General features: G+C 42.4%; 1 protein-coding gene across 8 annotated transcripts in view; it reads right to left on the bottom strand.

Moving 5' to 3' along the window:
• Nucleotides 1-2,372: 2,372 nt before the first annotated feature.
• TOGARAM2 (TOG array regulator of axonemal microtubules 2) overlaps nucleotides 2,373-20,893 on the bottom strand; it is a 70,281-nt gene continuing 51,760 nt past the window's right edge. For all 8 annotated transcript variants that reach the window (XM_083496044.1, XM_083496041.1, XM_083496048.1 and 5 more), the window contains 8 exons: nucleotides 17,971-18,206; nucleotides 17,177-17,335; nucleotides 16,316-16,433; nucleotides 14,855-14,958; nucleotides 13,471-13,669; nucleotides 12,184-12,400; nucleotides 5,354-5,440; nucleotides 2,373-3,082 (listed from right to left, as the gene is read on the bottom strand). In XM_083496044.1, coding sequence (XP_083352170.1) covers nucleotides 2,826-3,082; nucleotides 5,354-5,440; nucleotides 12,184-12,400; nucleotides 13,471-13,669; nucleotides 14,855-14,958; nucleotides 16,316-16,433; nucleotides 17,177-17,335; nucleotides 17,971-18,206 — 1,377 coding nt within the window. In that variant the 3' untranslated portion in view covers nucleotides 2,373-2,825. The remainder of the gene's footprint in view (nucleotides 3,083-5,353; nucleotides 5,441-12,183; nucleotides 12,401-13,470; nucleotides 13,670-14,854; nucleotides 14,959-16,315; nucleotides 16,434-17,176; nucleotides 17,336-17,970; nucleotides 18,207-20,893) is intronic.

Genomic DNA, 20,893 nt, shown 5'->3' with positions numbered 1-20,893 from the left:
AATAAGACATCCCCTGAAAATAAGACCTAGCACATCTTTGGGAGCAAAAATTAATATAAGACACTGTCTTATTTTCGGGAAAATAGGGCATCACAGCCTGAAGAAAGGGTCACAGTAGAAACTTTGCATGCAAAAGATCTCATTTTCAATCTCCAGTATCCCCAAGTAGGGCTGAAAAAGACTTTTGACTGAAACCCTAGAGACCAGCTGCCAGTCGGTGTAAACAATATTGAGCTTGATGGAGTAACTGCCTGACTTGATATAAGCTGACTTCCTATGCTCTAGCCCTCTAATTTATTTCCCTTCCTCCTCTCTACTTAGGAATGATTTCTTTGGACAGTTTTTGTCCAAGGCTGACAGAACTGCTTTGAAGTGACAGCTAAATACCTCAGCTTGGCATGGTGAAGTGGCATGGTGAGGTAAAGTCTCTGTCGTATAACTGGTCACAACACAAATAATCAAACAAATAAAGAAGTTAGCAGTAGCTTTGCCAGAACTTCAACACCCACCTCAAAACAGTCGTGCGAGGCCTAGTGGCAATAGCTCCTTCTGAGGTGTTAACATCGCCATGAGGTGGCTTCTGCTCCTCAGTTTCATGTGACTAGAGTGCTCCTGGAATGCTATTCCTTTGGTCTTACACTGCAAAGCTACCACTTTCAAATGCAAACTTTTCAAGTGAACTACCTAGTTCACAGAACTTATTTTCAGGACTTAGAATCATTGAATTTATAGTTGGGAGAGATTCCAAGGGTTATCCAGTCCAACCCCCTGCAATGCAGGAATCTCATCCCCCATCCAGTTTGAAACCATACCAGACCCTGCTTAGATTTCCAAATGTGCTAGCAGTTTTATTGACTTGGTGTCTGTTTTTTCATTATGCCATGTGAATGTAGTATTACAAAAAAATTTCCAACATCCCCTCACATCACACATGAATTGCATACTGGAGCATCACGAGATGAACAGGAATGGAGCTGCTGGTTCCACCACCAGTCAACCACACTAGGATTGTGACAGTGCTTCTAATCTGTACCTGAAGGATAAAAATAAGAATAGTCTGTGGCCATTAGACCTTATCAGAAGTAGGTATGAGAATCTGGTCTCAATAGTACAATAAGTCAACTGCCATCTGACACCACATATTCTACCCAACAGGCATTGGATTGTAAAGGTTTCACAAGTTCCTTGCCAAAGGGGGCCATCTTAGGCCATGTTCTCACCAAGGTGATAAACTGGTACCATTTCAAACTTCAGGCTGGAGAGCGCGCATGTCACGGTCCGGGTTACGGACAGTTGGAGTCCCGGCTTGGTACGTTGGGACCGTGGTAGAGGTCGGGAAGCAGGAACCAGCAGTCCAGGGGTCAGGAAGCCAAGGGTCCAAGAGTCAGGATACCAGGTGTCAGGAAGCCAAAGCACAGCTAGGTGGGTAGTGTGTTGCCATGGCGAAGAGCCAGAGGGAAATGCTGGTCTTATATACCCCTCCTGGCCCTTGCCACAGGTGCTACGAGTCTTCTGTCAAGCCTCACCTGTGCGGCCACGCCTTGCCCTTCCAGGCCAAGCTCAGGAAGCCCCCAGTCCTGCAAGGCCCTACCAGTCACAGAGCCTGGCTCCTGCCCACACTCCTGACAGCGCATGACTGAAATGTTCTCCATACCAAAACCAAAAACATGCACATGGAGAACTGGCTAGGCACTTCTTCTTACTGCTTCATTTGCTGTAATTTTTTCTTTGAAGACACATCTGGTCATATGAGGCCTCTCCTGCCGTCTGCAAAGTATGGGTTTACCACCACAGAGGGAACTAAGCCTCAGGCATAACACACAAATTATGAGAGCTCATGGGGTGTGAATCCTGTCATTGGGAGATTTCAAGACCGGGCACTACTCTACCTATAGGGACATATAATATTATATATTAAATCACTTGCTTTATGTGGTAAGTCAGGCCCCACTGCATTTGGAAGCCCTCCTGCTCATTCTGCTGCCCTGGTGCCACCACCAAGATCACGGTAACTTATTGGACAGAATTTAACATTCCTCAGCTCTCTAATACTTGAAGCAGCAGTTGGGTGAAACCAACAGTTGGTTCAGCTCCTGGCTTTTAATTCTTTTCCCTCACTGCATTCTTGTGATCATCCTAGTTTCTTTGGCTCCCAGCTAGTTCTGTCACACAGAACTTGGCTACAAATCTGGCTGAGCAAGGCTCCACCCCTAGGAACTGTAGTTTGACGTGAGTGCTGGGAACTGTAGCTCTGTGGGGGAGTAAATCACAGTTCCCAGTGTTCTTTGAGGGTAGCCATGTGCTGTAAATGTATGGGGTGGATGTGCACCTGGTGCAATAGGAACACAAACAGGAAACACCCAGGCCATCAATCACAGATCACTATGTAATCCAAAAGGAAAAAAACCATGCCCAATTGCATTGGCAAACCCCCTATGGTATAACATGTTGCCCACTGAAGTTCATCTCTGTCACCCTTGCTCCCTCCTTTGACACATATTTATTACATAAATAAAGTGCTTTGCTTTATACAGATAAAAATTACAACTGTACACAGATTTTTAAAAATAATAACTTGTAAGTCTCTACGAGACAAAAGTTGAGCAAACTAAGATTTAGAAAAATAGGGGATTTAATTCTACTGCAAAATATATTATATACACTTTCCATAGTGGAATATTACTATAAACTCTTCATAGTTAGTTATTATATTCAAAAATAACATAAATAATGGCAAGCACTGTATCATTGTCCGCAACTTCTTTTTCTGATCTCTCTTGAAGCGGCAAACAGTAGATTGTCCCAGAGATCGTACTGTGTCTCCTTCATGGGAGTTTCGTATCTAGGAGGTCCTGGAGGATTCTGATCACGTTTTGTGGTTGGCTGGAGGCACACTCCTCAAGCTTGGGTCCCATTTGCTTGTGCAGGCTCTTAGCAAGTTTGGAGACCACTGCTCTGACGTTTCCACTCTTTCCATGTAGCACACCATTGCCAATCATGTTGCTCAGGAAATACCAGAGAATGGGAAGGACATGACGCTCCACAGCCTGGGGTTTCCGTGGATAAGCAAAAGCCACAAGAACTGCAATGCAGAAGAAAGATAACGAGTTGCTCACTTCTTTGAACATAGTCACACAATCAGGATGCAAAAGTTTGTTAAGAAGAAGAATAATCTGTGTCTCTACATGCAAAGGAACCCATCACACATGTCCAGAATTGGTTCTGGGTTTGGGAGGGCCCTTGGGCAAGATACCCTCCATAAGCCACCTCTTTCAGTGGGGATCCAGGGGGCTTTTCTTAGTGGGACCCCTTTCTGTGATGTAGACTCTTGGCCAATGCTCAATCATGCTGACGTTTGACGCTGACTCTGCACATACCCACTGAAAACTGTCCTAAACATACAAAGAGCCTCAGTCCCAGTGTTGTTTTAGTTATCCAAGAAGCATAGCCATATTGTGCAAGGAGTTAGGGCAGGGGTGAACCTTTTGTCAGAACTATTTTTGGCCATTTGAGAGGGGTGGTGGTAAATAAAAGATGTCCCACCAGAGGGCAGGGGTAGGAAAACTTAGAATAATTTTTCAGAAGTGAAGGTCAGGGGGTTGCACCTTCTGATAGCACCAGGCTCTCTACATGCAGGTTTCTAGCCCAGCAACACTTCCTGGGACACCCAGGAGACCCCAGAATATTGCATAGGCCCATGGGCATTCCTTACTGACCTGTGTGCATGGAGAATTGTGCTACTCTTATTATGCTTTTTCCACCTCTCACAATTAAGAAGGTAAGCATAAACACATACATCCTACACCCCAATGCCTGATAACTCTTCAATTTTTCCACTACCGTTCATTTTCACTGTATAAAAAATGCATTTGGCTATAGTCTCTGGAAGCAGAGTACAGAAAATGATAGATAGAATAGATGACTTTTCTCATTAGGTAAATGTTACTAAATGGAAGAGCTCCTGGTCTTAAGTGACCATCATTCTTAGAAACCAGAGACTTCGATGCTACATTTCCTCAGGAAATATATAGCTCTAGAACGCTGTTGGGTTTTAGTGACCTATGCCATGATAGATGGCTTGGTTATTTATTTCGTGTATTGAGCTGTCTAAAATGGCCATATCAAATTCACAGACTGCAACTCTTAACGTGTACATGATGGGTCAAACTCCCATGACACCAATGACCTTTGGGTGATATCTGATGAGGAAGCGACAAGCGCTCTATGAGTCCTGCCATGTGGTCAGGGGCTCACAAAGAATGATTTAACAAGTTTTTGAGTCAAAGGTTGATTGCAAAAATCAAAATGTCTGATGGAAAATTTACTGAAACCTTTGATATTAGGAGAGCTGCTTTCATGTCTGGGGGCTTGAGTCTGTTCTGTGGGGTCACGATACAAAAAGTCTGATCTCAGGTCTAGTATCAGAAATTCATTGGGAATGTGGTCACAATTTCTGCTGCTGTGGCAAGTGGCTTTGTAGTTTACATTTAAAAGGCACAGGTGTGCTTTCTGAAATGATTATTCTCTCATGTGTGTGCATAAAAGTGACCCAGTTTGAATGTAAGAAACTAATAAACAATGGTTTGTTTGACTGAGGATGAAGGTACCCACTGAGCCTCTTGCGCTTGTAGATCAGAAGGTCAGTGGTTCAAATCCATGCAACAGAGTGAACTCCCTTTGCTCTCTCCCAGCTCCTGCCAACCTAGCAGTTCGAAAGCATGCCAGTACAAGTAGATAACTAGGTATCACTGTAGCAGGAAGGTAAAAGGCATTTCCATGCGCTCTGGCACTCGTCACGCTGTCCTGTTGCACCAGAAGCGGTTTAGTCATGCTGGCCACATGACCCAGAAAGCTGTCTGTGGACAAACACTGGCTCCCTCGACCTGAAGCAAGATGAGTCCTGCACCCCATAGTCACCTTTGTCTGGACTTAACTGTCCATGGGTCCTTTACCTTTACCTTTTACCTCTCTCATAACCCACAATAGAAAACTTCCAGTTTGTTAAACCAGTTTCTCATTACAATTGAACTAGGAAACTGTGGTTTAATGTGGCTTTGCAAACAAATTGTTATTTGATATCCTTGTTGGTAGTTTATGATTAAACCAGTTTTCTGCTTCATATGTAACAGTAAACTGTATAGTGATTACACACACACACACACACACACACACACACACACACACACTCTAAAGACAAGACAAGAAGCAGCCCTCACTTCCACTTCAAAAGGGTGTAAACGACAATAAAAGAAATTGTGCTGTGAAGAAAGAAGCCCTTTGCCTCCTGCTGTTATACAAGCTATTGCTTTGTTCATTGCCATGGGTACTCCAGTTTAGTGAAGTCATTTGTTACCTGACAGGTGGTCTGTGATCCCCTGCAGAGCTCGACCACTGGTGAAGCGCACCCTGCTGGCAAATGTTTGAAGCAGAAGCAGATTATCTGAAAGGGACAGAAACACATTGTTTGGACATTGTTATAAACCAAGAAAATAAACAACAACAACTTTAATATTTCTCCCCCGCCCCCATCTGACTGGGTTGCCCCAGCTACTCCATGGGGCTTCAAACAAATATAAAAGATTCATCAAACATCAAACAATGAAATATTCCCTATACAGGGCTGCCTTCAGAAACAGACAGAAAGTTATCTGTATCTAGAGAAAAGCGGATCTCTCAAATTCTCATTTTTTCAAACTCAAATCCAGTTCTCCACCTTCCCCCCATTTTTTTTTTAAGTCCTCATGAAAATTCACTAGCAGTTTACTGTGGATTTTTCCTAATACATTTTTGTATGCAGCTTTCCCTGATAATGCATGTTTGTATGCTATTTTCACTTATATGCATTTTTATGTACACTTTACCCTAGTATATGCATAACTGTACACATGACTTGCCTGTAGAATTGTACTGCAAAATCCCAAGATGAGCAGATCTCCCAAACTAGATGTGTTTCAGTTTGTTTTATTGCTTCAGGAATTGTGAATTGGGTAGATTCGCCTTTAAATGTGAATTGAATCAAATATCTCTCCCATCCCTAGGTGCAGGTAAAGGTAAGCTTTGCTTCCCTACAGCACATCCCTTTTCTTTGCCTCTACTGAAAAGAGATCTGGTTAAACACCTTTCCATTATATGTTGGTGCTCTTTTCAGAACGACAAAGTGAAAAGGGGGAGTACACATGTATTGTGCTTAGTTTAAATTGAATTTCAAAAGCAGTTTTTAAGGTGAAGTAAAGTCTTTATGGATACTGTACTAATAAGTGAATGATCATCAATAATGAATACTTTGCACATCTCTTCTATTTCTTATATTAGCATTTCAAAGCACTTCTTCATCCCGCTGAAGCCAGCAACTATTCTTTTCATTCATCACTGAAATAACAATGTTGTCTGGCTCTGCACACACATCATCACCATCAGAAAACAGAGAGTGTCAAACAGAAAATGGATTTTCTGTTTTCTGTTTTCTTAGCTTTCCTTTTTTCCAGTTGATTCTTGACTGCTACGAATTGTGAAGGGGCAAATGTTTAAGGGACCTGGGAGGTAAACTCTTTTTGAAAAAAACAAACCAAAAACTTTCCACATTCTTCTTGTATTTACTTAAAACTCCATCATACTCATCATTGAGTGGATTGCAAATTAAAAAGGACAAGTGGACAACTATATATTCCAGAATTGCATAATAATAATAATATCAACATCAAGCAAAAGGAAACACATTATAAAATGTGCTAAAAGCCTCACCCTGGCTGTTAAAAGCTAGTCCAAATAGAAATACTTTACACTGCTTCCAAAAGATACTGTAAAAGTGACTGCCTGGCGGAAGGGAGATTCATAATCTAGAGGCAGCCCAATAACTGCATGTCACTATGTATGTCCTTGTTCACTGATTTTGACAGACACATGCAGCAATTAAGATGGCATTCTAGAGAGGATGAGCCAGAACTCAATGGCATTGCACATGATTTGCAAGTTTAAGGTCCCAGCTTTAAAAATCTGGTGATTCTGATTAAGAGGCAGGTAAATACGTTCTGTCTGTTACCTTCACAGCCGATGACGACGGTCAGAAATGAATAAGCCATACTGCTCTAAGTGGACCTCAGTATGAGACAGTATGAGACATCCTTCTATCTTATGTCAGCTGAGTTTCGCAGAAGCTGTAACTTTTCTGAAACAGCTGTCCTAAGAACAGCCTACCGGATCATGCAAGTGACTCGTCTAGACCAGCATCCTGTTCTCACATTGGTCAACCTATGCCTATGGGAAGCCTACAAGCAGGATCTGAGTGCGACCACACCCTTCCTTCCTGCGGTTTCCAGCAACTGGTATTCAGAAGCATGTTACCTCCAGTTGTGGAGGCAGAACATATCCATGAAGGTTAGTAGCCACTCATAGCCTTATTCCTCCATGAATCTTTCTGTTCCTCTTTTAAAGCCATCCAACTTGGTGGCCATCACTGCCTCTTGTGAGAGCAAATTTCACAGTTTAACTATTCACTGTTTGGAAAAGTACTTCCTTTTCTCTGTCCTAAATCTTCCAGCGTTCAGCTTCATTGGATATCAATATGCTCTGGTGTGTTATGAGGCAGGGAGAAGAACTTTATCCATTTTCTCCATCTAGGCATAATTTTGTAAATTTATGTCATCTCTTACTTTATTTTCTCTAAACACAAAAGCCCCCAACTCTGTAAACTTTCCACATAGGGAAGTTGATCTACCCTTGATTATTCTGGTTGTCCTTTTCTGAACTTTTCCAATTTCACAATATCTTTTTTTAAAGTGAGCTGACCAGAATGGTATACAGAATTCCAAATGTGGTTGTACCACAGTTTTGTTTGTTTTGATACTAGCAGTTCTTTTTTCACTTCCTTTTCTAATCATCCCAAACATGGAATTTGCCTTTTTCACAACTGCTGCACACTGGTTCAACCATCAGTATCAATACCATCAATATCAAGCTATCTGCTACAGTTCCATGGTGATATTATTATTATTATTATTATTATTATTATTATTATTATTATTATTATTATTATTATTTTGCCCTGACATGCATCCCTTTACACTTGTTTGCACTGAATTGCATTTGCCATTTTATTGCCCTTTCACTCAGTTTGGTCCTTTTGTTGCTCTTTGCAATCTTTTTTTGGCTTTGGGTTTCCAGAACATTTTGGTATCATCAGCAAACATGGCCACCTTCACTGCTCGCCACTAACTCTAGATGTATGATGAACAAATTAAAAAGCACAGGTCCCAAAACCAATCCTTGGGAACTCCGTTTTCTAAATTGCACAGGGAGCCTCCTCAAGTTAAGGAAGGCTCCTCACTACACTAGTCATGATAAACGCAGGAGGGGCAGGAGGAACAGCGTGGCTTTGGGGTGCATGGCCCCCATAGCCACTGTCACCATTTTAACCTTCTCCCCATGAGTAATGTGTGAAGACAACACATGTTGCACTTAAATCCTTTTAATTTCTGTGGAAATTAAGAACATAACATAAGAATGTAAGAGGAGCCCAAAGGTCTATCTAGTCCAGCATCCTGTTTTAACACTGACCAACCTGATGGCCATGGGATGGCCACAAGCAGATCCTGAGTGCAACAGCACCCTCTCCACTTGTACTGGTATTCAAAAGCATATTGCCTCTGACTGTTGGTTGGAACTGTCTTTGTCTGGACTGGACGCAAAGAATTCAAGAGTCTAGATGACTGCCCCTATGCTTCACCGTCACCAAGAAATCAGAACATGGAGTAAATTCATTTCTGACCTCAGACACAGTGGCCATTCTCCTTCACACACATACAATCTGTCCTTCGAAAATCTGTCCTATAAGAAAATTAGCAAACCGACTAGGAAACATGTATGCTAGCTCCAACTTCAGTCCTGACTCTTGATCACCCTATAGTATGTCTTGCCTACCCACCCAACACTGCATTTCCACTGCCAACATAAATCCACGTGGCCTGGGATTTATAGCAGTCCTTGGTTGTGTAGTTATTGGCAACAGCAATTTCAGCCTACGGAGAACAACGTTTGGAACAAGCCGTCATTTAGACCTGGATTTATGCTTGTTTGTTCTTCAGAAATGAACTCAGCAAACCATAAATTTCCTTTGCAAAAGAAGAGTGCAGCCTGGGAATATTTATGGACTACAGACAGGAGAAGGAGCTAGCTGAGACTCATAACTTAAGGCTTCCCATGGAACCTGCGCAGAAGAAGCTTATTTGTGGGACTATCGCCCACATCAAGAGCAAAATAACTCACTAGGATGTCCAGATAGCTACAAGAACAAAATACTTTGGGGGATGGAGACACATGACTTTTTACCAGAAAAAGTCCATTTGTACAATTACCAAAGGGTATGTGGAAGAATGTGGGAAACTGATAGAAACTAGCTTTGTCATGTGACCAGGTGCTGTCATCACCCTAGTACACTATATTTTTCACCAGATGCTGGGGCTTAGTAAACAAATCTCATCATGTGACCTTCCTATGAACAATTGATATCCCCATTCATTCATTCATTCATTTCATGCTCATACTTGAAGTGACAAGTTGCCACTTCACGTCCTAGGACCCTCGTACCTACGGGACCGCCTCTCCCAGTATGCCCCACGGAGGACCTTAAGGTCCATAAATAGCAACACCCTAGAGGTCCCGGGCCCTAAGGAAGGTAGATTAGCCTCAACCAGAGCCAGGGCTTTTTCAACACTGGCTCCAGCCTGGTGGAACGCTCTGCCTCATGAGACCAGGGCCTTGCAGGATCGGATTTCTTTCCACAGGGCCTGTAAGACAGAGTTGTTCTGCCTGGCCTTTGGCTTGGAGTCAATTTGATTCCCTCCCCCTCTTTCTTTTTTCCTTTCTCCTCCTGTGATAAGGCTGCATTTTAATGTTTTAATGTTTTAATGTTGTATTTTAATCTTGTTTTTAAGTTGTATTCATTCAACTTGTTTTATTATTGGTTGTGCCCGGCCTTGGCTAGGGAGGGCGGGGTATAAATAAAATTTATTATTATTATTATTATTATTATTATTATTATTATTATTATTATTATCTATTTATGCCTCTGACTCTAAGTGTTCTCAGCTATACATTTGTTAGAAATCGGATTTGGTACCAAGTTGAGCAAGATGAGCACCACAACCCCAGAGTTGTCCGCAACTGGACCTAATGGTCAGGGATCCCTTAACCTTTATAACATAAAACTGCTTCATGACAATATTCATAGAAGTCAACTATTTCCATGGATTTCAACATTCTCCACATCCAACATGCTTTGGAAAGGACTTCCAGGATATGGCAACTTACAATCTGAGCACATGCAGAGCATTCACAAGACTGGTTCGACATGCTAAAAGCCACCAGAAATGCCAATCCATGTTTAGCAGGCTAACATGAAGAGCTGCTGTGATGAAAAATGCTGATGAAACCCAAGCTATGTGTCTCAAGTGTTTCCCATTGGTTTGTTCTAACCTTCTAAACCCATCCCACGCTCCCAGCCCATAGTTCTACTTGATTCTACCTTTCAAACATGCTCATTGGTCCAGGTCAAAGTCTCCTAACTATGTAAACCTATCCATGTTTGCTCAGAAATAAGTTACATAGTGTTCCATACTTTGCTTCTGTCCTGGCTTTAGTCCTGCCTCTAATAAACATGTTCAGGACTCTTTTCAGGCTGTATCTCTCCACATGCTGCAGAATGAGATGGGATTGTGGTGGCAGAATGTTCAGGTTCAGACCTCAGGTGTGAAACATCACATTTCTTAATATTCTCCAACATATTTCCTGCAAGTATAAAACCAGCATGGCAGGGAGATGGCAGGACCAGAACCTCTCCCCTTGATATCCTAAATTTCTACATGCATGGAATTTTTTATGTGGTGAACAATGAAAAATGTGGATCCACACCTGAAATCTGAAATTATAGCATTTACTCTTCCATCTTAGACACAGTTGTAATGCATATGTTGGTCCAGTCTTCAACGTAAAGCTAATTTTATTTGAAATCAATATTTTCTGAACACCCTAGTACCAAGAGCAATACACAAATGTATCTGCTCCTACTGAGTACAGTGGTATCTCGGGTTACATACGCTTCAGGTTACATACGCTTCAAGTTACAGACTCCGCTAACCCAGAAATAGCGCTTCGAGTTAAGAACTTTGCTTCAGGATGAGAACAGAAATCGTGCTCCGGCGGTGCGGCAGCAGCAGGAGGCCCCATTAGCTAAAGTGGTGCTTCAGGTTAAGAACAGTTTCAGGTTAAGAACGGACCTCCGGAACGAATTAAGTACTTAACCTGAGGTACCACTGTACAGATCACCCAGGACAAGTCACTTTAATCACACTGTACAAGCTTTTAATGAGGCGTTATTCCCTGACAGCAGCACAACATTTTCCCCTAGTGACCCTCACTGAAAGGTCATCTCTCATTTCAGCTCCAAGTCTGCCGTCATTCCACATGCATAACATTTCTTTTCTTGTAAGAATTTAGCACAGGGGAAAGGTGGCAGATTTACAGCTCCAGTAACAGGTTTACTCTGTGTAGACAAAAGTAGAACCAAAGTAGCACAGTTTAAAAAAAAAACAAAAACCAGCACATCTCTCCATAAGCAGTAAACAAACAAAAGGGCTAAAATATTAAACTTAAGCTGTCATAAATTATGTCGGTTTTCTTTCATTAGAGTTGCTCTGTGAGTTTGTTACTATATTTTTTCTCTTCAGAAGGGGAATGCTTGTGGGAGTAGGATTTTCTGCATCAGATGCCAAAGGAACATGGCTGGCCATGGGTACAATGTATCCTGAAAGGGGGAGGCACACAGAATTCCATTTCTTCCTCAGGCAGCAAAATATATTGAGCCAACTCTGGGTAAGGCAGATGAAGAAAAGGGGGAAAAAAACCCAAAACCAAATTAGGTTGTAGCTATGAGGTCAGCTTATAGACTCAGATATCAAGTTACACAATTTGGATTCTGAGATAAACAAGCAATGGCTGCTCCTCATCTCAGATAATTTTTAAAACACTTAAAAACTATTTTAAAATGTTTCATTTTAGCTTTAGAAGTGTCTACTCTACAAGCAGCTTCATAAGAGAGCCTTCTATGGAGGCATATGGGGTCCAGCCTTGATCTCTGGTGGGAAGCAATATAAAGGTGTGATAGAAAGGTAAAGATAAATTAATAAATACCTAGATGAATAATCATTTTGTCCAGCACTTTCACTGCAGCGTTGTAGATCCCAGAATTCTTTGAGTTTAGGTTGTCAGTGACTGCAGTCACCACAGAGACCAGGACTGGATTTAAACCATCTTTGAGGATTGGGATCATGGAAGCAACTGACTCTAATGCATACTGATTCACTTTCTTGTTCGAGTCCTGAAGTCTCGGAGTAAAAGCATCAAAGATCTGTTAACACAAAAAAGAACAAGTAAATCCTACTGTAAATAGCATACTGCGCTGTTAGCACAGAAGAGTGGAGAAACAGAGTCAGTTACAAGTCTACATATGGAAGCAAAACATTTCAATATAGTGTCTTCACAGCCATCAGAATCTCTTTTTGTACGTACTACCATTTCTCATAGTGGAGAGATAGCTCCTAACAAACCAAACTCAAAAAACTGGGGATAATTTTGGTTTGAGATAGGGTGATATCCTTGTCTAATTTACTGCGTTATGTTGAGGAAGTTTTACAAAAGTTAGCTCTATGATGGTGAAGGAATAATCAAGCCAGGATCAGCAACATGTAGTTAAGGGAGGGCATTGATTGATTGATTGATTGATTGATTGATTGATTGATTGATTGATTCTTTGGGCCATTAATAGGGTGTGGTACTCTATAGCTGCCTCCTTGCCCTCTTGAATGTAACCAGTTTTGTTTTGTTTTTAACTCCTCTATACAACCTGTAAACAAACACTATGTTCCTGGAAACCAAGATCTCTTCTTTCCACAGTTTACAGAGAGACTGAGGCCAAGAAGCAGCAACTGCTACGAAGGTTCTTCAGAAACAGCAGCACACTGAACATTGCCCTTACATAAGGGCAAAATATATGTTATATTAGCTATGTAGTTGTGCATTTAAGCGCTAGCAATCCACACTGGGATCTTAGCATGGGGCTGTAACTCAAAATGGAATTTAAGCATGGCGGGGGGAGACTCCCCACTGTAGCCATAATCCAAATTGTGCCATTTGAATTGGGAGAGGGGATCTTTCCATTTGGATCTCTTTTATTGTACTTGCAGGTGCAGAGCCCCCAAATCTGGATCACAACCACAGTAGGGCCAAGGATTAAAGTCCCTTCCCCCATTACATTACCAATCTGTGCTTAAAGGCACAGCCATGTATCTCACATGATACATAGTTCACCCATCAGTTAAACTGAGTAGGGAATCAGGATTAAGATGGCCCAACCTAATCTCAGCGAATGGGTCACCTGTATTAAGGCTACTGGCACCCAAATGTATGGCATCCAAGTACCTGTATGATATTTGAGGACACAAGCTGGGGGTTGTTCTTGCAGTGCTCCATTAGCAACGCCACTCCCTCCATTCGCATCTGGAATTCCTTCGCCACCAGCATCTTGTTCAGCTCCTTGAGCTGCTCCATCATTTCGATGCTGCGAAGTGACGAGCGGCGAGCCACCGACTGCGGGATGCTTAGGACATCTGGGACAGAGCTGGCATTGAGAACCAAAGGTTTATTCATTGTGTTATGCATTCATAGTACTTAAATGACAGCACTCAAGTGTGGTGTAGTGGTTAAGAGCGGTAGTCATGTAATCTGGGGAACCGGGTTCGTGTCTCCGCTCCTCCACATGCAGCTGCTGGGTGACCTTGGGCTAGTCACACTTTTCTGAAGTCTCTCAGCCTCACTCACCTCACAGAGTGTTTGTTGTGGGGGAAGAAGGGAAAGGAAAATGTTAGCCGCTTTGAGACTCCTTAAAGGGAGTGAAAGGCGGGATATCAAATCCAAACTCTTCTTCATTGCCCAATTACATTGCTCTCATGACTAGGAGTGGGGGAATTGTCTGTTTCTGTTTCTCATTTTTTCAATCATAGCTTCTGTTCTTCCACGTTTCCACATCAGTTTGTGGTTGTTTTTAAAAAAAATCCTCATGAAAATTCATACACACATGTCTTAGTGTGAATTTGTCCTAATACACACACTGTTATATGCAGTTTTGCCTGCTATATATTTTTGTACACAATTTTCATAATTTAATGGCTTTTTGTATGTTATTTTCTTGAATATATGCATGTTATACACACTTTAGCATCTGCATTTTTGGTACACATTACTCAGTTGGAGAACTGTCCTGCAAAACATTAATAACTGCATATGCTGAAAGACAGCTGTGTTTCAGTTCTTCAGTTGTTTTGGGAAGGGCCAATTGGGCAGGTTCACCTTTGAATGCAAGCTGAAATGAATTTTTCCTCCATCCCTAACTCAGCACCAACACAATTTTTGAAATTCAAAATGTATAATGCACTGAAGCAAAATGTTTTAATTTACTGAACCCACATAATTCACTTTGTCTGTAAAGTTATCGATGTGCCAAACTGGAAGATGACTGGCAAAAAAATGGAAGTGGGGAAAGTGAAAGAAGGCTGAGGTGGAGGAAATCAGGAAGGTCCTGTCTAAGGTATAGAGAGCAAGGAGCTAGGATTCATGGGGATGGACAGCACATGCTTCTGGTAATTTCATTCAGTAACACAATCAAGGGCCTTTTCAGCAGACATTTTTATTGAATGAAGGAAACCACAATGGATCCCACGAAAACATATCATGCTAAAAGATAGCAAAAAGAAAAACAGCTCTGAGCATGCAGAGTAGTTTAGTAGAGCCAAGGGGTGCTCCATACCTTTCCTCTGAAGGCAGGCTGTCCAGTGAGGTTGTCAGACTGCTGCTCTTCGACCCTCTGTGGCTTTTGGCAGAAGGAGCTTGAGAAGATTGGTCTTCTAATCCCTGCATAGAGAAATGCATAGGCCAGGAGTGGTTAAGCTTTCTTGAGTCAAAGGCCACACTGGCCTTTGGTCAACCCTCCAAGCACTACAGTCCAGTGGTTGGTGTGGCCCCAGTGGTTGTTTCTGGCCCCGCTCTCTTATTCAAACACACAGGCACACACACACCCTCCAGTGTGGTGTAGTGGTTAAGAGCGGTGGACTCGTAATCTGGGGAACCGGTTTCGTGTCTCCGCTCCTCCACATGCAGCTGCTGGGTGACCTTGGGCCAGTCACACTTCTCTGAAGTCTCTCAGCCCCACTCACCTCACAGAATGTTTGTTGTGCGGGAGAAAGGGAAAGGAGAATGTTAGCCGCTTTGACTCCTTCAGGTAGTGATAAAGCGGGATATCAAATCCAAACTCTTCTTCTTCTTCTCCATAGAAAGGAGCTGGATTGGGAGGATTATAGCCCCCTCTGCACTCGATCAAACTAATGACTGGGGAGGGAGCAATCCACCCCACACTGTGCCTGCTTTAAATATGCTTTTGTTTCACTATGGCTGCCATCAAAATCAGGGGTGCTTGGGAAGTTGTGTGACCCCTGATATAGGCATTTTAACAAAGAGTGAAATTCCACATAGACAAGTTGCAGTATTTTCAAACTTTTCCTGTAACATTTGAAGAGGAGATGTATGGGCACAAACATATGCTTAAGATCCTAAGAAAATCTTTGTTGGATCATGCCAATGGCCTATCTATTCCAGCATCGTGTTTTCTCACAGCGGCCAATCGGATGCCTGTGGGAAGCCTGCAAGCAGGATGTGAGTGCACAGGGGTGGCCTGAGACATTTCAGCACTGGAGGCAAAACACCCCCTGCCACCCCCACAGTGGAGAGGGGCATGAGGTTCAGAGAAGGCTTCGTCAAGCCTTGCCAGCCCACCAGACTACAGTGGGGAGGGGAGCTTTAGAAAGCACTTCTCTTGAAGGAGAATCAGTTTCCAAAGCTTCCTTCCTGCCTAGTAGCAAAGCTGGGTGGTGGAATGCCTCCCCTCTTGCCAACTTGGTAAGAAAAGAGGCATTCTGCAGAGCTTTGCTGCTGGTCCTAACAAGTCTGAGAGATTTCATATGTCTTGCTCTGAACATGATTGAGCTTGGATCCAGCCCTTAATTTTTATTTACCAAAGAATGAAATATATTTGATCTTCTGATTCCACTTTCAGCGCAAATATTTCTTATAAAGAGATTTTATTAAAGCTTTTTCATAATACAGTAAGATAAAAAAATAATAATCTAAATAAGAACAAAAACAGAGAGAGAAAGAGAAAGAGGAAATAAAACACCAAATCTTCCCAACACATTCTGTGCCCCTCCATACTCACTTTGTGCTTAATTGCAGCCATGACATCACGCAAGTCATGTGACGGTAGACACTGCTTCAAATACCCATCAAATTTTGAATGGGACATAAGGATGTTCAGCATCTTCCGACCATAAAATCTAGCACAGGGAGGTAAAAGTTAATTAAGAACATTTGATGGCAAAATTGTGACTCTGTTTCAGAAAGTGGCATTTGTCTGGTTCAGGGTGGTCCAACCTCTTAGGCCAAGTGGGCGACGATAGTACTTCGATACAGAACCCATGAGCCACACACTGAATTAAATTTCCATATTGTAAATCAAAGTGTTCACAATATAGTTACTATTATTTAACACACACAATTAATATAATTAAATACACAATTAATGAGTAAAATATAAATGTCTACAAAAGATAAATCACAAAATAATTCAGAAAAATAGAACCACCACAGATTCTGAAGGAAGTATACCATAATTCAAGACATCAAGAACACTTTTCATTGCCAGCGCTCATTCATAATAAAAATAAATGTATGTACCAATGTACCACTGTGCTCTAGCGATGAGAGTATTGGACTAGATCAGACCTGGGAGATCAGGGTTCAGATTCTTTTCACAAACCTCTTTGGGGTAGCTGCTGTTGTTGGTTTTGTTTTTTTGTTTTTGTTTTTACAATCGAGTGGCATATGAATTTCATGAAATGAATGAATGACTGAATAAATAAACCACTCCCACCATACCTGGCTATTGGCCATGCTAGCTGGGGCTGATTGAAATGAAAGGCCAAAACATTTGGAGGGCAATAGGTTGAGAAAGACTGGTCCATTTCAGCTTGCAATGAAATGCATTCAAATACTCTCAGCTGTTTGGCTGGCAGTTTACCTTGTGTCTTGATTGCAGTCTTGAGCAAGTTTGACCAGCGTCTGCACCAGAAGCTCTGTACTCTCCCGGTTACCCGAGAGCAGTTTCTCTGCCCCAATCTGCTCCACGATGGCCAGCAAGTGTTCAGCCGCACATTTCCGGATGAGGGGGTTACGGTGGCTGCAAACACAGTGGTCCTAAGAATGAGACCTCTTCTTTTCTTATACTGCAAAGTGGAAAAAAGAGCTGGGCGCCTGGCAGCTACCCCAGCTTGCCTCAGCCAAAATACCCCAACCCAGCTAGTTCTGACCCTAACTGGCAAACTGGCTTGCATGGGTGGGAAACCTGAATGTGACACTTGGCTTAACTTCATGCAGGCAGAAAAGGAGGACGGGAGCAGGAAAACGGAAAGGGGGCAGCTGAAACAGACGGAGTGGTTGAAGGAGGGGGAGCAGCCCTCTGTAAGCCATCAGTTCAGATCTCTGGCGAGAGTATATTGCCTCAGCTCTGCAAACCATAAGCAAGGAAGAAGATGGAGAGGGGGAGGGGGAGGGAGGGAGAGCGCATGGGGTGACCACACCCATTTTGGACTCCAGCCCCACCCATCATTGTCATGCATCCCCTGAAAGTTTACCCCCCAGGGACATGATCCTGGTGCCTTATTATCCAGTGTGATTGCAGCCCTACTCTACTTCAAAAGAACAAGTCATGGGTAAGAAGAAGAGGTGTGAGGGCCCAGAAAAAAAATCTAGGGAAATTGGTCCAGATATAACTGAGGAAGTACAAGCATGCAGAGGAAAATGCCCTTCACGTACTTCACTCCATTGGCCATGAGGGCAGCCATCGCTCGTGAGGGAGTCACATTCTGCGCCATTACGCCCAAGCATTGATCAGCTGCTTTCTGGATGAATTCACTAGAATCGCCTGCCTTCTGGAGAAGGACCCGAGAAATCTCTTCAACCTCTTGGTCCATATGCTTCTTCATGGCCTTGAAGAGGTCAGCTAGGGTCCCAATAGCAAACCGAGATACTTTTGACCGGAGGTTGCTAACCTGGCAATGGAAACATTACAAGCTGAAACGTTTGCGCATTCATGTGATCCTGTTTGCTGCTGCAAATGCTGACATACCAACCAAAGGCAGGACAATTTATTTGTAATTGTCCACAAAATGCCACACTTCTTATCAAAGTGTGGATAATAAACCAGGATGTGCCAATCAAGTTGAGTCACTCGTGGTGTAAATCTGCATTGCCTTCCTATCATGAATAGGAGAAACATGGAATTGTTTCAGTTTTGATAATGGCTCCATCTGAATGGGCACAACGACCTGCAGATCTAACCTAAGGAAGGAGAGTACTAAATCTGGAGCTCCTAACCATCATTTAAAACATATGCATGCATCAATGCTTAATAAATAAAATAAATAATACAGTCAGGCTTGCTCACTGGTTTGAGCAACTAACAAACTTTTTGCTGCTGTGCTCCACATGAGAGACAAGAACAAAAAAATCATTATTTGTACCCCACCCATCTGACGGGGTTGCCCCAGCCACTCTGGGCAGCTTTCCTCACTTTTACACACAAAATACTTAACAGGAGCTGAATGTCCTGACAGATGGGGGGTGAGCTGCCAATGCCTGAAAAGAGCTGTAAATATTTATCAGTCCTAATTTTTTATATTACTTTTTAAAAATATGAACCGAAAAAAGGGGGGATTTCTGGAAGGGAAGTAAGCCATCCATTTTTCTTTCTATGTGTATAAACAGACACCCTGCCGTCAACACTTTGCTTGTGTTTTGCAAAGTGGGAGGGTTTGAATCCCACAGAACTGAATCCCACATTCAGATAATTAAAGTTTGAAGATGCTCCAACCTTCCCATTAACAGGGAATCAAGTCTACATCCATGATAATTTCAGAGAGAAGCCAGAGACCACAAATTACACAAATGGCCAGCCATTATTTGCTGCAGATGACAGAAGGCTTAATGGCCTTGCCAACTTTGCTATGTTAACAGCCCAGTCGGCTGATCAAACAATGAGCAAGTGTAGAAATGGCCCCTGTGGCTTCTTTTACCTCCTGCTTTTTATTAGAAGGGTTTAAAATGAGAACAATAAAAACCTCTCCATTAAGCGATCAAATAAACAGCAAAGCTGTTAAGAGCCACCGTTGGGTAAATAAGCTCCCTAGAATCCAAGAATTGGCTGCCTCACAGAGTCCAGCACATAACGTATTTGGGTTTGGGGAAATGTAGGTAGCTCAGATCAGCTTTTGTTCTCCCTTTTTCTGGGTGGAAATAGAGGAAGCATTTCAGACAAAGAGATGCAGTTGATAGAAGAGACAGAATCAACATGGTTGGACTTGCAGGTTCTTCTGTGAGACATGCTGAATTTGGGTTTCAACAACTAAGTACAAAATGCATGTACATCAGGTCAGATACGAAAGCTACATAATATGACTAAACTGTATCTTTAAACCCACCTCCGATATACATCAGAAAGGCCCTAGTCCTTTCCTAATCACTGCTTTAAGTGAAGTATACACATTTGGATCCTCAGTAACTGACATGCTTCACGGGTATTTGCGTACAAGAACCCAAATACATTTCTCTTTCTTCTTCATTCCTTTATTTTAGACAGATATTTGCCACTTACATTTATACATAAAATATATTTATTATATAAAACCATGGCAGACTCCAAGATGCAGAGGCCATAGCTCAGGAATGAGGAAACTTTTTCAGCCCAAGGCTGCATTCCCTTCTGAAAAACTTTCCAAGGGCCTCATGACGGTAGTGTGAGGGGCCAGAGGCAAAAGTACTTGAAGCAATGGATGTAAAATTTACCTTTGTGCAATAGGAGGATAGTTTCTGCATACACATCTCTATATTCTCCATCCAGACACACAAGCGGCATTATCAGTGCATTGCTCATGTATGCAAGTTTCTCAGAAGGTCCACATGATGCCTGTCCTCTTCAAAAGGCCACCCCATATATTTCCTCCATTTACCGTATTTTTCGCTCCATAAGACGCACTTTTCCCCTCCTAAAAAGTAAGGGGAAATGTGTGAGCGAATGCAGGCTGTGCAGCTATCGCTGAAGCCAGGAGAGCAAGAGGGATCGGTGCGCACCGATCCCTCTTGCTCTCCTGCCTTCAGCGATAGCCACGTAAAGCCTCTTGGGCGCAGCCGGAGCGCTCCTGCCTCTTCGCTCAAGAGGCTTTGCATTGCTTTCTTGTTTCTTGTTTTCCTCCTCTAAAAACTAGGTGCGTCTTATGGTCAGGCGCATCTTATAGAGTGAAAAATACGATAATTCAGATTTGCTGTTTTGACGGTTTTGCTTTTTTGTTTTTACTTATTGGATTTTCCATTGAAACAGGAAAGTGGGACCTCAGCTCTTCCATGGATACTAACTCAACTTTTATTCTTTCACTCCATTTCCATTCTCCTTGCTAAAATAGAGTAAAAAGTCACTGAAAGCTTAAGTTTCAGAAGCAGACAGCTTTGTGGAAAGTGAGTAAATGCATGCAAATTTAATTAATTTGCATGGATTTATTTTGTGCTGAATGCCCCCCTCCCCCGTGCAGGTTATACCCAGCTTATTAATTGCTTATTTTTCCAGTAGAGATAAGGAGCATATTGGGCAGCAATAGGTATAGACAGGTATAAAAGCTGCTCAGAGACCCATTGGCTAAATAAAAACAGATTGGAAAGTGTCAGGTAAGCCACAAGAGAAGATAGA

This window comes from Podarcis liolepis (assembly GCF_965112155.1).
Source record: "Podarcis liolepis genome assembly, chromosome: 3".
NCBI lineage: Eukaryota > Metazoa > Chordata > Lepidosauria > Squamata > Lacertidae > Podarcis > Podarcis liolepis.
The sequence above is the reverse complement of the archived record's forward strand: the minus strand, read 5'-3'. Positions and strand labels throughout refer to the sequence as shown.